This window comes from Mobula birostris, chromosome 10 (genome assembly GCF_030028105.1).
Source record: "Mobula birostris isolate sMobBir1 chromosome 10, sMobBir1.hap1, whole genome shotgun sequence".
NCBI classification, from domain to species: domain Eukaryota; kingdom Metazoa; phylum Chordata; class Chondrichthyes; order Myliobatiformes; family Myliobatidae; genus Mobula; species Mobula birostris.
The window spans coordinates 124,198,877-124,221,734 of record NC_092379.1 but is presented as its reverse complement, the minus strand read 5'-3'; the positions used below and the strand labels follow the sequence as shown (position 1 = coordinate 124,221,734).

Genomic DNA, 22,858 nt, shown 5'->3' with positions numbered 1-22,858 from the left:
CTGGTGAGATCCCATTGGACCTGAAAGTAGAATTGTGCTGGGGTGGATCACTCTTAACGCAGGACCCAAAAGCTCCCCTGTGGAGGAAAACAGATCAAGACACAGAGAAGAAAGCAAAAAAAGAACAGAAACACAAACAGAAGGAAAGAGGTAACCAGGATGCCACTTTTATGGAAATGTAAAAGGGAATGGAGAAGAATAAAATTCATCACAAGTAAGTAAAGGAAATATCCTCATGCGCTTTGCTGAAGATGGGAGAAGAAAAGATAAAGAATTAAAAATATTAGCACAATGCAATGTGGCTCTTCAACGTCTGGCATGCAGAAAAATGGAAGGGCACAATATGGTAATGTAATTCCATAAACCCTTCTCCTCCCCAACTGACCTTCCAGCTGAAATCTTCCTGGCCGACAGCTTTCAAACCTGACCATCAACCACATGTGAAAACTTCTGAAACATGCTGCTACATTTAAATCCAGTTCCTTTATATTGAAACCACGAAAATTTTTAAAAGTAATCAATAGAGTTAAGTCAATTTTGAATCCAAGTTCCTACTTCTTTTAGGAAGTCTGCCATTTGAACTTTCTCAAAAACCTTATTAAAAATCTATGTGAACTACATCAAATGCACTTCAAACAATTAATTAGTCTGAAAAAAACTTTTGAAACCCAGTCTGGAAAAAAAAAATTTACAACAGTGCTCAGAGACACAAATGTACAATAAGCATATTCTCAATAATCATTAAGATGTATACAAATAATATATCACGGGACAAAGCAAATCTGTCTGCACAAGGCGACTGAATGTCAGATTAATTGGGCAAATCAATCCCAACTTTTCATGGATAACCTTTCTGTCTGGTCTCCAACGTAAAGTATAATAACTGTTTTAACCTCTACTCAAAACAAGAAAGAGTACTTATTTTGTTAGGTTGCCTACCTGGAGTACCAAACAGGTTATTATCCCTCATCAGCCTGTATTCTTCTTCACTCAGATTATTGACAAAATGATAGAAGGCTTCCTCCCGGTCTAGGCGGTCCGACTGATGCCTGCGCTGATCTTCATTAGTAGAATAAGTGTCAGCCTGCTCATTACCTCCACCATCTTCATTAGCAGCATTTTCCATACTGAGATAAAACAGATTTCACCTAAGGAAAACAGTGAGAAAACATGGTGATAATGTATATTTTTTTTTAAATATAAATTAAGCCCAGTGCTATCAATTTAATGCTCCAAATTACTTTAAGAACACAAAAGTATTGAAAAAGGAGCTAATGCTTTCCCGGTGTATATGACAAATAAACCCTTCTCAGGCTTCCATCCGGGTACAGGGATTGATTTTTGTTAAAGTGGATTCTTTTGGGGTAGATGATTTGTTAACACTTAAATGACTTTGGCCGCCAGACTTCTATTTTAACTGTTTGACAAAGGACAGTGGATTGAGTCCACCACAATGGGCTTCCTAAAAGGTGTAAATACAGGATGCTTCTGGTGCCTGATGCTGTAGTTTTGAAGGTAGTATCACCTATACATTATAAATATTAATTGTATGAATTGTCTTCTATGTTAGAACAGGAAATGCCAAATAAATGTATTGTAGACTTAACTTACATTCCTAAAGGCTGTAGATACCAATCCAGACATGTTGGCGTCAGGAGGAAAGGATGGCGTGAGATTTTGTATGTAGCTTCAATAGGAAGCATTGTCTATGCATTGTCTGTAACTTTTTAAGTAGCGATTGCCTTTGTGTTTAGCATATAAATATCGAGCCCACATTTAGCTAGCAGACCTTTCTGCGGAAAGCGTCTCCGCCCGTAAGATGCCTACTGTACCTTGTTGTGTCGAATAAAGAAGCTGCTTTGTATCTACCAGTGACTCTGTCTCTCTGGTAATTTCATTCACGATACAACATTTGGTGTCAGAAGTGGGATACCTTCGTGACCCGTCGTGTGGCCAGTGTTCCTAGCAGTCTAAGTTGGTGAGTATTTTTCTAAGGTAACACTCACACTTGGATCTGTTCAGTCGGTGGTGCACCGGATCACAAGGTAATCACGAACGTGGAGAGCTGAACTGGTAGATATTAAAGTAGTGTGTGCGTGTGCATGTGTGTTTATGTAAGTCAGGAATGTTTGCATGTTGACTTGGTTAACTTGGGTCCACCAGTTGCGAAAGGTGGTAACCAACGGTACGGTTCGAGACGCCAGCGTAGGGGCGTGTATACTCGTTCGGGGAGCTGCATTTTAGTGTATGCGTGTGCAAGTGTGATGCAAAGGAATACGGCAGGCATCATGAGTTCGGGTACTCAAAACTGGCAGATTGTGGAATACGTACTCTGCGGTTTTATTTTGCGTAGTGTGGGAATTAACATGGAGATATCTCAGGAAGAGGTTTTACCCAGATAGATCTACCAGAATGGCACCTACTGAGGTCAGGCAACATCAGGTTGAGAACCCTGATGACCTGAGCCAGCCCTTGACCTTGATTACGACTATTCATAAGCCCTTTACCCCCGGGGAGAAACAGAGCATTTTGTCCGAGTTGCCCTCACTTAAAGTCGCATGTGGGAATTCAGAATTCTGGCGCAAACTCGAGGAAATGGTTGAAATTCACCAGGTGCACCCTAAAGATATACATGTGTTAGTGAAAGCCAAGTGCCCGAGGAATACGTGGGACAGGATGGCCCAGGGGGTGTGGGATGGTACATGGGCAACTATCGGGAGCGCCAGCAATGAAGAAAGATATCGCTCTTTTAAAGGGGAAGTAAGGCAGCGCCTGGGGGGAGGCGAGAGTAGCTGGGGAATGATAATGGCAGTGATTCAAAAGGCTGACGAGACAGCCATGGATTATGCAGAACGTAAATACCAAGTGTACGAGGAGTATTCCGGGTTGGATAACCTAGGGAGGGACAACCGAGTCTTCCTAAAAATGCTGAAGGAAGGCCTGAGTTCAGGCCACCAAGAAGTTTTAGATTTAGGCATAACGGTAGGGTCCATCTACTCTGAGATAGTTTCATGGGCCAGTGAGATAGACCAAAGAAAAGGCAAGAGAAATCGTAAAGTGGATGCAGCTGCTGTGATGTCCCGGAGGGCTTGCTTTGCTTGCCAGCAGCCAGGGCACTTTGCAAAGGACTGCCGGACCAGGTATAAGGCAATGAAGGAGCTGATATGCTACAGCTGTGGCCTATCGGGACATGGCTGGAGACAGTGACCAAAAGGGAGGGGGAAAACCCAGGTGAAGGAGACGGCAGAAACCCACTCACTCACCCCATTAGCAACTAGTCTGACTGTCGATCAGATCAAAGAGTTAGCGACAGCGCCTCTTAAGGCCACCTAACAGTAGTAGTGAGGTCGGAGATGGTATTAAACAAGAAATTAGAAATGTGTGCAATAAAGGAACAGCAGTTATAATGGGTGACTTCAATCTACATGTAGATTGGGTGAACCAAATTGGTAAAGGTGCTGAGGAAGAGGATTTCTTGGAATGTATGCGGGATGGTTTTTTGAACCAACATGTCGAGGAACCAACTACAGAGCAGGCTATTCTAGACTGGGTTTTGAGCAATGAGGAAGGGTTAATTAGCAATCTTGTCGTGAGAGGCCCCTTGGGTAAGAGTGACCATAATATGGTGGAATTCTTCATTAAGGTGGAGAGTGACATAGTTAATTCAGAAACAAAGGTTCTGAACTTAAAGAGGGGTAACTTTGAAGATATGAGACATGAATTGGCTAAGATAGACTGGCAAATGACACTTAAAGGATTGACGGTGGATATGCAATGGCAAGCATTTAAAGATTGCATGGATGAACTACAACAATTGTTCATCCCAGTTTTGCAAAAGAATAAATCAAGGAAGGTAGTGCACCTGCGGCTGACAAGAGAAATTAGGGATAGTATCAAATCCAAAGAAGAAGCATACAAATTAGCCAGAAGAAGTGGCTCACCTGAGGACTGGGAGAAATTCAGAGTTCAGCAGAGGAGGACAAAGGGCTTAATTAGGAAGGGGAAAAAAGATTATGAGAGAAAACTGGCAGGGAACATAAAAACTGACTGTAAAAGCTTTTATAGATATGTAAAAAGGAAAAGACTGGTAAAGACAAATGTAGATCCCCTATAGACAGAAACAGGTGAATTGATTATGGGGAGCAAGGACATGGCAGACCAATTGAATAATTACTTTGGTTCTGTCTTCACTAAGGAGGACATAAATAATCTTCCAGAAATAGTAGGGGACAGAGAGTCCAGTGAGATGGAGGAACTGAGCAAAATACATGTTAGTAGGGAAGTGGTGTTAGGTAAATTGAAGGGATTAAAGGCAGATAAATCCCCAGGGCCAGATGGTCTGCATCCCAGAGTGCTTAAGGAAGTAGCCCAAGAAATAGTGGATGCATTAGTGATAATTTTTCAAAACTCGTTAGACTCTGAACTAGTTCCTGAGGATTGGAGGGTGGCTAATGTAACCCCACTTTTTAAAAAAGGAGGGAGAGAGAAACCGGGGAATTATAGACCGGTTAGCCTAACGTCGGTGGTGGGGAAACTGCTGGAGTCAGTTATCAAAGATGTGATAACAGCACATTTGGAAAGCGGTGAAATCATCGGACAAAGTCAGCATGGATTTGTGAAAGGAAAATCATGTCTGACGAATCTCATAGAATTTTTTGAGGATGTAACTAGTAGAGTGGATAGGGGAGAACCAGTGGATGTGGTATATTTGGATCTTCAAAAGGCTTTTGACAAGGTCCCACACAGGAGATTAGTGTGCAAACTTAAAGCACACGGTATTCGGGGTAAGGTATTGATGTGGATAGAGAATTGGTTAGCAGACAGGAAGCAAAGAGTGGGAATAAACGGGACCTTTTCAGAATGGCAGGCAGTGACTAGTGGGGTACCGCAAGGCTCAGTGCTGAGACCCCAGTTGTTTACAATACATATTAATGACTTGGATGAGGGAATTAAATGCAGCATCTCCAAGTTTGCGGATGACACGAAGCTGGGCGGCAGTGTTAGCTGTGAGGAGGATGCTAAGAGGATGCAGGGTGACTTGGATAGGTTGGGTGAGTGGGCAAATTCATGGTAGATGCAATTTAATGTGGATAAATGTGAAGTTATCCACTTTGGCGGCAAAAATAGGAAAACAGATTATTATCTGAATGGTGGCCGATTAGGAAAAGGGGAGGTGCAACGAGACCTGGGTGTCATTATACACCAGTCATTGAAAGTGGGCATGCAGGTACAGCAGATGGTGAAAAAGGCGAATGGTATGCTGGCATTTATAGCAAGAGGATTCGAGTACAGGAGCAGGGAGGTACTACTGCAGTTGTACAAGGCCTTGGTGAGACCACACCTGGAGTATTGTGCGCAGTTTTGGTCCCCTAATCTGAGGAAAGACATCCTTGCCATAGAGGGAGTACAAAGAAGGTTCACCAGATTGATTCCTGGGATGGCAGGACTTTCATATGAAGAAAGACTGGATGAACTAGGCTTGTACTCGTTGGAATTTAGAAGATTGAGGGGGGGGGGGATCTGATTGAAACGTATAAAATCCTAAAGGGATTGGACAGGCTAGATGCAGGAAGATTGTTCCCGATGTTGGGGAAGTCCAGAACGAGGGGTCACGGTTTGAGGATAAAGGCGAAGCCTTTTAGGACTGAGATTAGGAAAAACTTCTTCACAAAGAGAGTGGTGAATCTGTGGAATTCTCTGCCACAGGAAACAGTTGAGGCCAGTTCATTGGCTATATTTAAGAGGGAGTTAGATATAGCCCTTGTGGCTAGGGGGATCAGAGGGTATGGAGGGAAGGCTGGTGCAGGGTTCTGAGTTGGATGATCAGCCATGATCATAATAAATGGCGGTGCAGGCTCGAAGGGCCGAATGGCCTACTCCTGCACCTATTTTCTATGATTCTATGTTAAAAGGATGTGGCAGCAGGCTCCAAGGCCAGCTGTGAAGACTCACGGATGTACATTACGGCATTGTTAGGGGGACGGCAATGCAATATGTTAATGGACACAGGGGCATCTGTATCGATAACAGACTTGCCCTTACCAACAACCGGGCAGGCCAGTTATATCAGGGGTGTAGGAGGAAAAACAGTAAAAGCAGAAAGAAGCGAGAAGCAAATACTAGAAATCGGGAGAGTACAGTTTCCAGTGTATTTCTGGGTATGTCCAAATAATGAAGGCACGATCCTTGGAATAGATATCCTAAGGGAAGCAGGAGCTGTTATAGATTCAGGAAAAGAAGAAATAGTATGGACGAACCAGGGGCAGCGAACGCGTACAACCAACGGAATACACGGCCTGGCTAGCATAGGCGCAGCTGCCCCGATCATTAGAGACTGGAGCCAGGATGGTGTCTATGGGTTACCTTGTCAGCAGTTCCCAGCTGTGTGGGCTAGAGACAAGCAAGATTATGGGCAGGTAGAGATAGACCCAGTTAAAATAGAGGAGGGTCTGTATAAACCCCCTAAGCAGGACCCTATACAAACTGACACACTGACCGCTGTTCAGATTATAGTGAAGGAACAAAAACACCAGGGGATACTCAGAGAGACTGCGGCCACTCCAGAACATAAAGTTTTCCTCAGTTCCTCCGAGGGCAGACATTACTGCAAATAAGGAAGCAGGGGAACAAGAGGCAATTGAAATTGCAAGTGTGCAGCAGGAAACGACAGAAGCCAGTTTAGTAAAATTGTATGAAGAGGTAGAGGCTGAAGAGAAGGAAAAATGGAGGAGGAAAGGAGCAAACGAGGGATCAGATGGGTGCTGGACACATGGGGAGGAAAGAGTTGCGGTGGCCCCACCCTGTATTAGACTGATACTACTAAAGTTTTATCATGGGGCGATGCATGAGGGAAGGCAGAGCATGATCACAACCCTCCGGCAGGACTGGTGGGGGCCAGGGATGGGCGGGGATGTTGAGAAATTCTGCCGCCGTTGTATCATTTGTGCCCAGCATAACCCGGGTACGGGCAGAAAGCTACAGCTGGCAAATCAGCCTCGGCCGAGGGGACCCTGAGAAAACATCCAGATAGACTTCACAGGGCCCCTGCCAAAAAGCAGGGGGAAAAGTTACTGTCTAGTAATCATGGACCACTTCACCCGGTGGGTGGAGGCTTTCCCAACAAGAGACTGCACCGCCCGCACCGCTGCATGGATCCTAGTTCAGGAAATCCTCCCAAGGTGGGGAACCCCAGTTCAGGTGGATTCAGATCAGGGAGCACATTTCACGGGGAAAGTGATGAAGGAAATGTGCCAACTACTAGGGACTCGACAATGGTTCCACATACCCTACCACCCCCAGAGTTCAGGGATGGTAGAAAGGATGAACCGAACAATCAAGAATGCGTTAGCCAAAGCTATAGACATGGGTTGATGTATTACCAGGAATCTTGATGAGATTGCGTGCAACCTCGAACCGCACTTTGGGTCTCAGCTCCTACGAATTATTGATGGGGCGAGCAATGCGACTCCCCTATAGGGCAATTACGGGTTGCGGTGAGCCTGGGGCTTACAGGGATAGAATGACCCAATATGTGAAAGACCTTAGTAACCAACTTAAAGTACTAAAGGATCAAGCAAAACAACAGCAGCAAATTGCTGATCAGAAACAGCCAGAGGGAAAGGGGGTAATTCTTCCACAGCCCGGTGACCAAGTTATGGTGAGGGTGCTGCCAAGAAGGTCAGGGTTTGCCCCCAGGTGGACAGGACCACAGACGGTACTCTTAACCAATGATACGTGTGTCTGTGTACAGACTCGGCGAGGCAGCCAGTGGAAACACTGGACTCAGGTTAAAGCATACAACTCACCCTCTTGTTGCTCCCACAGACGGAGTGGGGAACCAAGTGTACCCAGTAACCATGTAATTACAGAGAACCTAAGAGAGGAACACCAGCCGGCCACAGCAGACCTGACCACAGCTGATGAAAACATACCCGGAGAAAACGCAAAGGCAAAAGACACTGAGAACGTGTTGGAAAACTGTGAATAGCCTGCTAAAGTGTGATGACGATGGTACTCTGTAAAGAAGGCTGGTTGCTGAAGGTAGATGATTAATTTTATAGCATAGTTATTTGGGAAATAGCTGGGGAGGGATTTTTGAGTTAAAGCAGAGATGGCAAGTTCCACCACTTCGATGGCATTTCAGACTGCACACGGCATCTAGAAGCAGTCACCCCGAGTCTGAGGAGCTGAGCCCTTTTCAGCAGTTGAGCCAGTTATCAACGGAACAGTTCGGAAGCGGGTGCCACCGGGGAGAGGTCCTTGCAGACATTTACGTAGAGGACACCCCAACCCCTTCCTGTACATGGATGAGAGAGCTCGTGGGTGCTCCTGGAAGGAGAGTTTCAGCGACCAGAGGATAAAGGGCCAAAGACAAAGGAATGTGATTAAGATGCAGTCAGCCTGCAGGCACATGAAAGGAGCTGCATTCCTAAAGATTTGGAACAGCCTCTCTGCTTAACATTTAGTAGGTAATGCTAGGATAGATATCGAGGTACATAAAATTTGGGGGGGAATTCCAAGACAGGGCATTTTTGCTGCCCTATTTGAGCAGATCCTCCTAGGTTGGCCTTTCCTGATACAAACTTAATTTGTCCAGGAGGGCCAAGAGGAGGGACTGTTAGAGTGCATTCTTTTGGGGTAGATGATTTGTTAACACTTAAATGACTTTGGCCACCAGACTTCTATCTTAACTGTTTGACAAAGGACTGTGGATTGAGTCCACCACAATGGGCTTCCTAAAAGGTGTAAATACCGGATGCTTCTGGTGCCTGATGCTGTAGTTTTGAAGGCAGTATCACCTATACATTATAAATATTAATTGTATGAATTGCCTTCTATGTTAGAACAGGAAATGCCAAATAAATGTATTGTAGACTTAACTTACATTCCTAAAGGCTGTAGATACCAACCCAGACACGTTGGCGTCAGGAGGAAAGGATGGTGTGAGATTTTGTATGTAGCTTCAATAGGAAGCATTGTCTATGCATTGTCTGTAACTTTTTAAGTAGCGATTGCCTTTGTGTTTAGCATATAAATATCGAGCCCACATTTAGCTAGCAGACCTTTCTGCGGAAAGCGTCTCCGCCCGTAAGATGCCTGCTGTACCTTGTTGTGTAGAATAAAGAAGCTGCTTTGTATCTACCAGTGACTCTGTCTCTCCGGTAATTTCATCCACGCTACAACAATTTTAACTGATGTTTCGATGACAAACCCTGCCATCTTCATCAGTGATGATGCCTGGGCATGTCTAGTCCGGTGGTATCTCCCGTCCCTCCTGATTGGTTAGTCCTCATCCAATCAGGTTTCCGCTGTCCCACCTTGTTCACAAACCCGTAAGGAAGCTCAAATCACAGCTTATGCAGATCAAAGACAACCTAGGGCTCAGGATGGCTAGCATTTACAGGATTCCCTGTGAATGCACAGTAGCATACATTGGCCAGATGGGACACATGGTGGAAACCTGCATCAAGAAACACAGGTGTATCCATTTGGGTTACCTGGAGAAATCGGCGGTAGCAGAATATTACATTGCCAATGGCCATAGGATTAACTTCGAAGATACAAAACTACTGTGCTCGTCCAATGGTTTTTGAAATAGCCTATTGAAGGAAGCCATTGAAATAGTGCTCAAGGAAAAGAATTTTAACAAAGATGAAGGTCTTGATCCAAGTAAGAACTGGAGTTTGATTGTAAACTAGGTGGGACAGCCATGTGGACTAACCAAATAGGAGGGCCGGACAACAGAGGTATAAATACCACTGGACTAGACATGTTCAGGCATGATCCCTGATGAAGATGGCAGAGTTAGTCGTCAAAACATCGGTTAAAATTGATACCTGTATCTGGCTGGAAGCCCGGGAAGGGCTTATTCGACACAAAAGTATTGTTAATGTAGCATTCTCAAACATGGTTCTCACTTTGTAGATTGGGTATAAATAGATTGCTATATTGGTTTGAATTACCACTTTTGGATATTGTTTTTCAAACGAAGTGTTATTTAAAGAGACCTTATGCACTCAAACTTTTTTTCAAAAAAGATCTCATTGCATCAGGAGAGTTCTCACTGTTGCCCAAGCCACATTCAACCTTTAACCAAACTACCTAACCATATACCATTGTTCCTGGTAGAATCCTTCTGCAAGGATATACTTGCCTTACAGGGAGTACAAGTTCACTAGATCAATTTTTAAATGATCAAGAAGTCTTATGAAGAATGATTGAATAGATAGTGCCTATACTGTCAGAAATTATTTCAGAGATGATTTCACATTTCTGAGAGGACTTGATAAAGTCAAGATCCGGAGATACCATTTTAAGTTGCAGAATGAACATCTCTCAGAAGTAAACTTTTCAATTTTGTTGTGGGTGGTAAGTTATTAAATATGTTTAACACTAAGCCCAAAAGATCTTGTTTGTAGATCCAATGTTCTACACTTTGGCACCCTCAACCAAATGTACCAAGTTTTATGCAATATGAAATAGCCTCAATTACTCTGGGAGAAGCAGATCAAATGGTATCTGCACCAAAGGTGGAGCCATAGAAAGGTGTAGAAAACAAAGTGAGGATGATCTCAAAAGAATGAAAAAGGGTGAAAATTCAGTCAGTGGGCTGGAGGTGTAGTGTGGTATAGCGAAGGAGCTTGCTACAGGAGATGCTGTTTGACAGAGGGCAGAGTGTCAAAGAGGTTGAACAACATGAATATATAGCAAGCTTGTGATATCAATACTGCTTGATTAGATAAAAAAAAGTATTTTACGAGGGGTGATCGATAAGTTTGTGGCCTAAGGTAGAAGGAGTCAATTTTAGAAAACCTAGCACATTTATTTTTCAACATAGTCCCCTCCTACATGTACACACTTAGTCCAATGGTCGTGGAGCATACGGATCCCCTCTTTGTAGAAGTGGTCCACAGCAGGGGTGATTGATAAGTTCGTGGCCTAAGGTAGAAGGAGGTGAGTTATATAGCTCTCGTTACATACATGTGCAGTTAACTCTGTGAAAATGCAGAAAGTTTGAAGTTAATAACTCATCTCTTTCTACCTTAGGCCACAAACTTATCAATCACCTGTGCTGTGGACCACTTCTGGAGGTCCAAGATGCCAACCTCTATAAAGAAGGGATCCATATGCTCCATGACTGCTGAAGTAAGTGTGTAAATGTAGGAAAAATAAATGTGCTAGGTTTTCTAAAATTGACTCCTTCTACCTTAAGCCACGAACTTATCAATCACCCCTCGTACTGCTATTTAAATCTGAACAATTCTCAAAACAATGAATAGTTTCCGTGAATTTTCAATTGAGCAAAATCTTGGCAAAGTTAGTTTAAAAAAATAAGGATCCAAATGAAAGGCTTCAAGTTCAAAAATGTTCCAATATTAATAGTACATCAAGCAATTATGTTTTATTCAAAAGGATTTAGTGCTATACCAAACAATGGCATCACACCCAAATGTGAAATCAGAGATGCCAGACTCCATAGCAAAGTAAACCAACATAGCAGGTCCAAGTCTTGACTCATTTACTAATTAAACACCAGACAGATAAAACGTTAATCAGAGTTTAGACTTTTGATACATTCATTCTGAAGATACTAAGATGTTTCAAAAGCATTATTTCTGAGCTTTATCCTATGATCAGCTACATTTGAGCTAACTTTTAAGGCAACGATTTTTACAACACCTTGCAGTGGATTGCTATTATATATTTGGATGCGTTTAAGGTCCGCTATGTCTAAGAACGGAGAAGACGACAGACCTCCGGTTAGACCGAAAGTTACCGACCCCCCCCCCCACCTCCGATTGAACCAGCGGTAACTATGCAAGCTATATCGGAGCTGATTCGTGTGGAAATCTCAACTAAACTGCAGAAAATTATCGATGAAATTGATAAAATGAAAACATCTATCACGGAACATCAGACTGCTATATCTAATCTCCAAAAATCCACGCAACAAAATGAACTCAAGAGGGGGAAAATTGAAGAAACAATTACTGTAATGAAGAAAAAAATTGACTTTCTGACCTTTAAAAATTCTGACTTAGAATGCAGAATGCGACGACAGAACATTCGAATTACTAGTATTTGTGAAGCTGCTGAATCTGGTGACCCTATAAAGTTTTTCTCTCAACTTTTAAAAGACTCATTTCCCACTGTATTTCCTGATCAACCACCACTATTGGATCGGGCTCACGGAGTCCCATTATTTTTGCCTAAGTCAGATAAACCTCGGCATGTTATTTTACGATTTCATTATTTTCAAGACAAGAAGTTGCTTCGCTTTGCTCGCCCTAAAGGTTACATTTATTTCTCTGATCTTTGCTTTCGTTTGGTGGAAGATTTTAGTTAACAAGTTCGTGATCAACGTGTTCGTTACAGATCTGTGATGTCGGAATTCTACAATATGGATTTAAAACCAGTGTTGCTTTATCCCGCACGTTTGAGGATTCGATTGTCTGATGGGTCTTCCCGTTTTTTCGACTCTCCATCGGAAGCCCAGAGTTACCTGGATCAACTCTTGCCTTCAACATTTTAATTGCACTATTAAATCATCTCTGTTTGATCGGAGGCAGTTAATCTGTTGGGTTTATTTTTTTTTTGCTTTATATGAGGGCAGAAAAGTTTTTTTTTCGGTTTAATTAATATGGTTGCCAAACTTTTTTTTTAACTGTGTCATTCCTTTCTTCTTCCCTGGGGATTCTGGGTGGCTATTCTCTCAGCGTCATTTTACGTATATCCCTGGAGGCCTTAAACTTTGTAGTTTTCAAACGTACTTTTTGTAGTTTTCGTGGCTAGTCTATGCTAATATTTCATTTTCTTGTTTAAATATACAGTCTGTTGTAGGTTAACAGTTTTCTTTATATGTACCTGTTCTTTCTTTGTATTATATCATTTTAATCGGTGTACTTTTTTTTTTATTCCTTTACTGTTTTATAACTTCAGCTGATCTTTTCATATATACACTTTTTTTTAAGTGAGCGTCTATCGGAGATCATGGGGGTAGTTCTAGTGCTTGCTTCTTTCTGGCCGGTCTATCTTAGATTTAGCTTTGGGGGTACAGGGTGGGGGGGGCTTCACTTTTTAGTTTTTCTTTCTTCTTGGGCTACTTATATTACCGAAGTATGGTCGCGTTCTCTTTCCCGTTATCTCTTGTTTATTCTGTTCGTTTTCCGGGTTCATGGGTCGAACCTATTGTCAATCCTCCTTTATTTGAGGGTTGACTTTAGGGATTATGGAGTCTACTATTAATTTTGTCTCTTGGAATACTAACGGTCCTAATCATCCAATAAAAAGGAAAAAAGTCTTTAAAGTATTCCGGAGACTTAAAGCACATATTCTATTTTTACAAGAGACCCATGTGCAGAGGGGGGACAGACTACATTTTTTTAAGTTCTGGAAGGATCAACACTTCCATTCGAATTCCAATGCTAAAATTCGAGGAGTTTCTATTTTTATAGATCCCTCAATCACTTTTGTAAAACACGATATTATTTCTGATCCGAATGGTAGATTTCTATTGGTTAGTGGTTTACTATTTAATAAAAAGGTAGTTTTGGTTAACGTCTATGCTCCCAACATGGATTGTCCGGAATTTTACAAATCATTATTTAATTTGTTCCCGAATTTGAATGAGTTTTCACTAATCTGGGGCGGGGACCTTAATACTTGTTTATCCCCATTATTGGACCGTTCGGCTCCTTTACGGACTCTACCCAATAAATCTGCAACCTTGATTAATTCATTTCTCTCAGATTCCGGATCGACAGACGTTTGGCGTTTTTTGCATCCTCGGGAAAAAGATTTTTCTTTTTTTTTTCACATGTTCATCATTCCTATTCAAGAATTGATTATTGTTTTTATTGACTCTCATCTTATTTCTTCAGTGGTTAAGTGTGAATATGACTCTATAACCATTTTGGATCATGCTCCACTTAAGCTTTCTATTAAAATATCGGCCAATACACAAAATAATAGACAACGGTGTTTTAATTCGCTGTTGCTTCAGAACTCGGATTTTGTTAACTTTATGAATGAACAGATTGATCTCTTTTTTACAATCAACTATACAGAAGATATATCCATGAACACCCTTTGGGATACTTTTAAAGCTTATATTCGTGGTCAGATCATCTCGTATTCTGCTGCTTTGAGGAAGAGGTTGAAGGAGGAGAAGCTGGTTATTGTGGACAAGATTAAGGAAATTGATAAGAAATATGCTACAGCTCCCTCTGAGAAGTTGTATAAACAAAGAACTGAACTTCAAATGGAACACAGTTTATTACTTTTGTCCTCTATTGTAAATCAATTAATGAAAACAAGAAGCGAATTTTATATACATAGTGACAAAGTTGGTAAACTGTTGGCTAATCAGTTGAAGACTAACTATACTAAATTTCAAATTAATCAGATTTAATCAAAAATTTCTATACCAATCTCCTTTCTTATCCATTTAGCTTATCATTTACCTCAAGTCCATCTCGTTTTAAAATAAATTCAGCCACTGAAAATTCCCTGCCACGTAGAATACAAAATCACTATAAAAATGATTAGGAGCTACCAAATGTCAAAATTCAATGTTATAGTATGAGGAAAATCAAATTTCACAACTCCATTTACTTGATATACACAAAGAGGAAGAACCTCTTGCATTCAAAATATATCTGGAAATTGATCTTGAAATAGACTTCTATGAAAACACAACACTGAATAATTCCTATTGCGTCAACCAGTACATCATGGCAGTGAGAAATTTGGCTGAATCATTCCACACATATTCATAGTATCTTGCAAATGAAAGAATGATTTTCTCTTCAAATAATAGAGAATGGAATTACACTGTGGATTTTAATACCAAGCTATAAAATCCTGATACAATTAGAAAAAAATTTCAATTTTAATAAAACTACTAAATTAACCAACCAGACCATGCCTGCCCAGAAGAAAGATGCTTTGAATCCAGTAGAAAAATACTAAAAAATCTAATTTAGGCACACATTAAAATCACCATCACAATTTTTATACATATTATTTATATTACACACTCACACAATACCAATACTGAAGAAACGCTCATCCCACAAAAGGATTTGAGCTACTAAAGAAACAGGCAACTCCAACCACGCAAGTTCTATGAGAGTTTAATAACCCATGAATAGTCTTTCTCTTGGACAGGCTGTAAATAGTTGAACCATGTTCTCCAATGTTTCATACCATAACTGCACTCGTTCTTCTGAGTTCTTCAATTTGCATATCCTAATTTATACACTTACTTTTCCAAACATCTTGCTTCAAATTGTAATACAACCCTGCATCGAAATTCAGATCTATTTCAGTCAACAGCTTAAGCACCACCTTCTTGATAGAAAGATAAACGACAGTAAGAGAAAATCTGCAGATGTTGGAAATCCAAGCAACACACACAAAATGCTGGAGGAACTCAGCAGGCCAGGCAGCATCTATGGAAAAGAGTACAGTCAACGTTTCAGGCTGAGACCCTTCAGCAGGACTGGAGAGAAAAAAAAGATGAGGAGTAGATTTGAAAGGCGGGGGAAGGGAAGGAGAAGCACAAGGTGATAGGTGAAATCGGGAGGGGGAGGGTGAAGAACTGGGAAGTTGTTTGGTGAAAGGGATACAAGGCTGGAGAAAAAGGAATCTAACAGGAAAGGACAGAAGGCCATAGAAGAAAGAAAGGGGGGGGGTGGGGAAGAGAGGAATACCAGGGTGAGGTGATGATCAGACAAGGAGATGAGGTGAGAGGGGGAAAGGAGATAAGGAATGGTGCAAGGAGAGTGGGGGCATTACTGGAAGTTCGAGAAATCGATGCTCATGCTATCAGGTTGGAGGCCACCCAGATGGAATATTAAGGTGTTGTTCCTCCAACCTGAGTGTGGCCTTATCATGACAGTAGAGGGGGCCATGGATTGACATAACGGACTGAGGACGGGAAGTAGAATTAAAATGTGTGGCCACTGGGAGATCCCCTTTCTTTTGGCGGATGGAGTGTAGGTGCTCAGCAAAGCGGTCTCCCAATCCACATCGGGTCTCACTGAGATACAAGAGGCTACACCGGAGCACTGGACACAGTGTATGATGCCAACAGATTCATAGGTAAAGTGTCATCTCACCCAGAAGGACTGTTTGGAACCCTAGGTGGTAGTGAGTGAGGAGGAGGTAAAAACACAAGTTTCCACTTTCAGGCACTGGTGGGTTCTAGCCACATATAACAATGCAAAATACAATACAGAAATGGACAAAATTACTGATTCAGAGGACTTAATTTTAAATCTGAGGTACATTTTTAATAGCCGAAGATAAATGAGGGATTCTGCCCAAAGATCACATTGAATGGCTGAACAGTCAAAGGCTAAGCAGCCTACTCTTGATCCTATGTCCTAGCAGACTGCATCTAACACAACCCACTCGGATAAGCTTTCCACTGTTTTTACTTACAGCTGAACTTGGGGTGACTTGTCGATCAGCAGGAACTTTTTGCTGATTCATTGTAAATAATGTGGCTTTGCATTCAGTAAAATTGCAATATAGACCATTTTATCGGGGGGGGGGGAGATAACAAGAGGCAAAATTAACATTGATTTACTGAAAGGTCTTCACTAGATTTGTCCATTTAGATCTCTCCCCCCACTGCAGTGTAGGTGCTTGACTGCCTGAAACTTCACTGAACAAAGAAAGCTAACAATGATCAATCAGGCAAGGACTCCTAACAGGGAAAATTTATCAAATTAAAATTGATATCAGTTTTTTTTGAAAAGCAACAAGGCACAATGCTGGAATATAGTAAAATCAGTGCTCTAACAGACAAAATGCAAAAACATCTGTAATGTGAATACTTTAGCCCTAAAATAGCTATTATTTGAAGTTTGTATACTTGTCTCATTGGTAGGTCAGAGGTGAACATTCAAGATTGTTTAATGTCATTTCCAGAACACAAGAGTAAAGGAGAATGAAATAATTGTTATTCCATATCCAATGCTCTATGTGTAAAACATATAAAACAATCCTAAAAAAGCACAATAAATATAAATACAAAAAATAGTTTATATAGATTGATTATATATACATAAAGTGATGCTAGGTATAGGAGTTCTGTGCATGATTCTGACAAGAAATGATAAAGTAGTAGTGGTGGGGGTGTGGAGGGGTGGGTTAGTGGGTGGAGATGTTGATCAGCCTTACTGCTTGGGGAAAATAACTGAGTCTGAATGATCCTGCCATGGATGCTACATAACCTCCTCCCCTGTGGGGAGAGGGATAAACAATCCATGAGCAGAGTGGGTGGTTTTCTTCATGATATTGCTGGTCTTTTGCTCGTATCTTTCTGTGTGTGTGCATATTTGACAGTAGGCTGGTGCTGGTGATACGTTGGGCAGTTGTGACTACCCACTATAGAGCCCTCCTAACCGCCACAGTGCATTTTATGTACCATGCAGTGATGCAGCTTGTTAGGATGCTCTCTACTGTGCATTTGTGGACAGTTGTGTGCACTGATGTGCATGAGAGAGTAAGCAACAGTTTCCTAGGCATTTAAAGCTTGGGTGATTTCTCCTGGGCCTAATGCATTGATGCAATCATGAAGGCAGTACAACAATGTCTCTACTTTCATAGAAGCTTAAGATCTGTCATCAAATAATCTTAACTTCTACATAAGCACTGTGAAAGAATCCTGATTAATTCTATCACTGCCAAATACAGCAATTTCAAATACAGGAACACAAGAGGCAGCAGAGAGTTATAGACATTCTGTCTCAGCAGTGACAGCATTACAGGAAATGCTGCCTCAAGAAGGCAATTTCTGTCAAGGATCCCCACCTTGACCATGCCCTCTCACTGCTATTACCATTAGACAGGAGTAACAGAAGCCTGAAGACCCACACTATCAGTTCAGGAACAGCTGCTTCCTTACAAATATCAGGTCCTTGATCTGACTTGCACAACCCTCCCCCTACCTCAATCGAACACTATGGACCAGCTTTTTGCACCACCATGAACTTGTCTTTAGTTGATAAGTTTAGTTTTTTTAAAACTAGGATCATGTTTTTACGTACTCTTTTGTTTTCTATTGTACATAACTCTATGTAAAACTTGTTTATATTTATTTTATATATTAACTATACCTACATGCCTGTAATGCTGCTGTGAGCAAGTTTCTCACTGTGCTTGTGAGCACGACTATAAACTCGACAATTCTTAAATACTTCAAAATAAGGGTTTTAAGAGAAACTGAAAAAATTGTATTTAATTTATGACTATTCAGATTTTTTTGCCACATTGATCGCATTACAGTAATGCCAGGAATCTGAGAAACATCACTTAACCACAAATGATGTCAAAGTAAAAGGAAGTTCTTACCACAGCAACCACGAGGAAGCATTAAAGGACACCAGTAAGCGTCCTGACTATAGTTGCTAGGCACACATCAATAAATGGCTCATGTATGACTACTGAAATTCTGTGCTTCTCTGATAGTTATCAAGTATCTGATAGATATTTAGATGCATAATCAGCAGAAAAGACAATATTAGCCAGAATACTGCTAAACACTAGAGCAGGTAATACCATTTAGGCAGTTAAAGACATTAAGTTACTGCCTTAATGTCAACATCAGAGTTTTTTCAGTTTCTATGCAATCTCAGGTAATTAATTGAACATAGCTGCCCAACTTGATTAAGAGATCCAGTTTGGCACAATTATTGACTACAAAGTGTGCAGAATTAATTCACCCAACTCAAAATTCAAAGTAAATTTTATTATCAAAGTACACATTTGTCACTATGTGACAGCACAGATTCATTTTTTTGTGGGCCTACTAATTTATATTATAGTAACTATAGAATCTACAAAATACTAACTATAACAGAATCAATGAACGACTGCCAAACTAAGGCTTTCAACCAAAGTACAGAAGACAAAAAACTGCACAAATGCAAAGAGAAGAAACAATAATATGAATAAATAAGCAATAAGTATGGAGAACATGAGACAAAGAGTTCTTGAAACTGAGTCCACTGGTTGTGAGAACATTTCAATGAGGGGGTGAGTGAAGTTATCCCTTTTGCTCAACAGCTTGATGGTCAAGGGGTAGTAACTACTCCTAAAATTGGGGCAAGTCCTAAGGCTCTTGTACCTTCTTCCTGATAGCAGCAACAAGAAAGCATCTCCCGGTGAGGGTACCTGATGATGGATACTGCTTCCTATGACAGTGTTTCAATGGTTGGGAGGACTTTACTTGTGATGCGCTGGGCCGCATCCATTACTTTTTGTGGAATTTTCCATTTAAACTCATTGGTGTTTCCATACCAGGCTGTGATGTAACCAGTCAACACACCCTGCACTACTCATCTACAGAAGTTTGTCAAAGTTTTAGATGTCATGCCAAATCTCTGCAAACTGGTAAGTAGAGGCACTGCCATGTTTTCTTCGTAATTGCACACGTGCTGAAATAAGGAATTTAAAGTTGCTGCCCCTCTCCACCTCTGATCCTCCAATGAGGACTGGCTCATGGACCTCTGGTTTCCTTCTGAAGTCTATAATCAGTTCCTTGGTCTTACCGACATTGAGTGAGAGGTTGTTGTTTTGACACCACTCAGTCAGATTTTCAATCACCCTCCTGTATGCTGATTCATTACCACCTTTGATTCGACCTACAGCAGTGGTGTCATCAGCAAACTCCAATATGGCACTGCAGTTGTGCTTAGCCACACAGACATAAGTGTAAAGTGAGTAGAGCAGGGGGATAAGCATACAGTCTTATGGTGTACCAGTGCTGATGGAGATCATGGAGATTTTGCTGCCAATCCAATCTGACTAGAGTCTACAAGTGAGGAAATCCAGGATTCAATTGCACAAGGAGGTACTGAGGCCAAGATCTTGGAGCTTGATTAATTTTGAGGAGATGATGGCATTGAATGCTGAGAAAGTTGAGCAATTGAGAAAGAGCATCCTGACATACGCACCTTTATTGCCCAGATGTTCCAGGGTTCAGTGAAGAGCCCTGTTGTGGACCTGTTGCTCCTGTAGGCGGCAAATTAGAGCGGATCCCAGGCAGGGGTTGACATGTTTCATCACCAATCTCTCAGGACACTTCACAATGGATGTAAGTGCTACTGGACCACAGTCATTGAGGCAGGTCTTGGCCATCAGTATATCTGAAACCTCCTTGAAGCAGGTGGGGACCACACACTGCCGAAGCGAAAGGTTTTCAGTACTCTGAGGTGGATGCTTTCCATGGATTCACTCTCCTGAAGGCAGTTCACACATCCACTTCAGAGACTGAACTCATAGGATCAGGGGATGAGGGACTTCGTGGTTGATCCTCCATATTTTGATGGTCCAAGCGAGCATAGAAGGCATTGAGCTCACCTGGAAGCATATCCCTGCCATTTCCCATGTCGCTTGATTTAACTTTTTAAGGGGTGATGGAATTCAAGCCCTGCCTTCATTGATTCAAGTTTGGTCTGGAATTGCCACTTCGCCCATGAGATGACCTTCTGGAGATTATACCTGGAACTCTTGTAATCTTCTGGGTCACCAGACTTGAATGCTTCTGATCTGGCTATCAGAAGATTTCGGATTTCATGGTTCATCCAGGGCTTCTGGTTAGGGAAGACTCAATAATTTTGTGGGGACACACTCATCTATGGCTGTTTTAATACAACAATGGTATATTCATTGAGATCCCTAGATCAGGGGTCCCCAACCTTTTTTGCACCACCAACCGGTTAAATATTGACAATATTCTTGCGGACCGACTGATGGGGGATGGGGGTGTTCAAGTAGGGTTGCCAACTTTCTCACTCCCAAATAAGGGACAAAAGTAGCAGTCAAATACGGGACACTTGTGTTTACCCCGAGAAAGACTACCATGACCATGAAGCCTTGCGCGGGCACTTGTGTGCGCATGCGTGAAGGGCGCATGCGTGTAAGCGCCAATTTTTTTTCTACAGATCGGTTTTGGCATAATCTTCCCAATTCTGTTAAGTGAAACTACACAGTACATACATTATTTCTACTTTATATAGGCTGTGTATTTATCATATAATTCCTGATTTTACTATATGTTAGTGTTATTTTAGGTTTTATGTGTTACTTGGTAGGTTTTTTTTGGGTCTGGGAATGCTCAAAAACTTTTCCTATATAAATTAATGATAATTGCTTCTTCGCTTTACGCCATGTCGGCTTATGAACAGTTTCATAGAAACGCTCTACCTTAGCGGGGGAAATACGGGAAAAGGGTGGTCCCATATGGGACAAACCAATTTAGCCCAATATACGGGATGTCCCGGCTAATACGGGACAGTTGGCAACCCTATGTTCAAGTTCAACAGTGCGTGACAGGGAATGAGGAAAGGTGCAGCTGACTCATATCGTTTCATATCGCCAAATCATATCGCTTCCTCGTGGCCCGGTAGCACATGCTTTACGGCCCGGTGGTTGGGGACCACTGCCCTATATGAATGCTCAAACACAACACTGACGTGAAGCAATCAACTCTTCAGTCTTCCGCAACCACCTCTCTGTTGTCCTAATCTCTCAAGCTTTACTGTTCAGCCTCTGCCTGTACGCAGATAGGAGGATAGCCAAGTGACGAAATGCGGTATGGGCAAGGAGCAGTGGGCATTCCTCACCTTAGTATACCAGTGGTCTAGTATGTTAGGACCTCTGGCACTACAGGTTACATGCTGGTGGTAATTGGACAGGGTTGTCTTCAAACAAGCCTGGTTGAAGTCTCCAACTATGATTTGAAATGCATTGGGAAGGACTGTATTTTGTTTGGAGAAAGCATCACGCAGTATCACGTGCATTTAATTACAGTCGGTGCTAGTGATATGTAAACTGCAGTTAGGATTATGAAGAACTCCGTAGGTAAATAGAACAGATCGCATTTGACCATTAGGTGTGAACGGTCAGGGAAACGTAAGAGTTTGGCAAAACTGTCGTATCAGAGCACCAATGAGTTTATCATAAAACACACATCCTCCTTTTGCCTTTCCCAATGCAGCAGTTCGGTGCATTCTGTAAAACGAGAAACCTTCAAGTTTGATTGCTGTACCTGCCATGTCCAGAGAAAGCCACTTTTCAATGAAGCATACAATGGAGCAGACCCTCAGTTGTCTTCAACATAGCAATCTTACCCTCAGGTCCTCAATCTTGATCTCCAGCGACTGCATTTCAACAAACAAGAAGCTGAATAGTGGTGGCCTGGCTTGGAGTCTCCCCCCCCCCCCCCACCTCCTGCCTCACTTTTGGTCATGTCAATGAGCCCTCAAGCACTTGAAGGTGCAGTGCCTGTCTGATCCACCGAGTCCCTCAGTCTATAGTGGAATCTTAAGATTATTCAGTTGATTTAAAAGTCTATTGCTTAAAGGAAAGTCATGCTGCAGATAGCAGTCAGAGTAGTTCAGAAGAGGTATATTTAAAATAATTTTTAGAACAATTTTCTGCAGTGCACAGAACATCACTATCACAGGCGTCATCTTGAATATCATTCAACTCAACACCTTATGGTTATTGTTCAAATCAAACTGCTTTCTTAAAAATGTGCATAAAAGACCTTATGAAAGTATTGATAGCTATAACTATGCACCATGATCATAGTGCTCTGAAATACAACCTTGTTCTATCATTTTTCCCATCAAACGTATCAAACTAACATCCACAGGTTTTTCCATTGTAGACTTCCATTTTGCAATCAGCAAGACCAGCCATTTTGGTTATATTTTGGCAAAAAACATGTACAGCAAGAACATAATACTAACACTTAAAATCCAGGAAGCAAAAAACATTTTGGATCAAAACCAGAAAATGTTAGATACACTTGGGTAGTCAGGGAGTCTGTGTGAAAAGA

General features: G+C 41.7%; 1 protein-coding gene across 1 annotated transcript in view; it reads right to left on the bottom strand.

The window, feature by feature from the left end:
- Window positions 1-22,858, bottom strand: part of rlim (ring finger protein, LIM domain interacting) — a 68,913-nt gene that overhangs the window by 34,195 nt on the left and 11,860 nt on the right. The window contains exon 2 of the mRNA XM_072270918.1: window positions 940-1,148. Within this exon, the coding sequence (XP_072127019.1) occupies window positions 940-1,126 (187 nt within the window). The 5' untranslated portion in view covers window positions 1,127-1,148. The remainder of the gene's footprint in view (window positions 1-939; window positions 1,149-22,858) is intronic.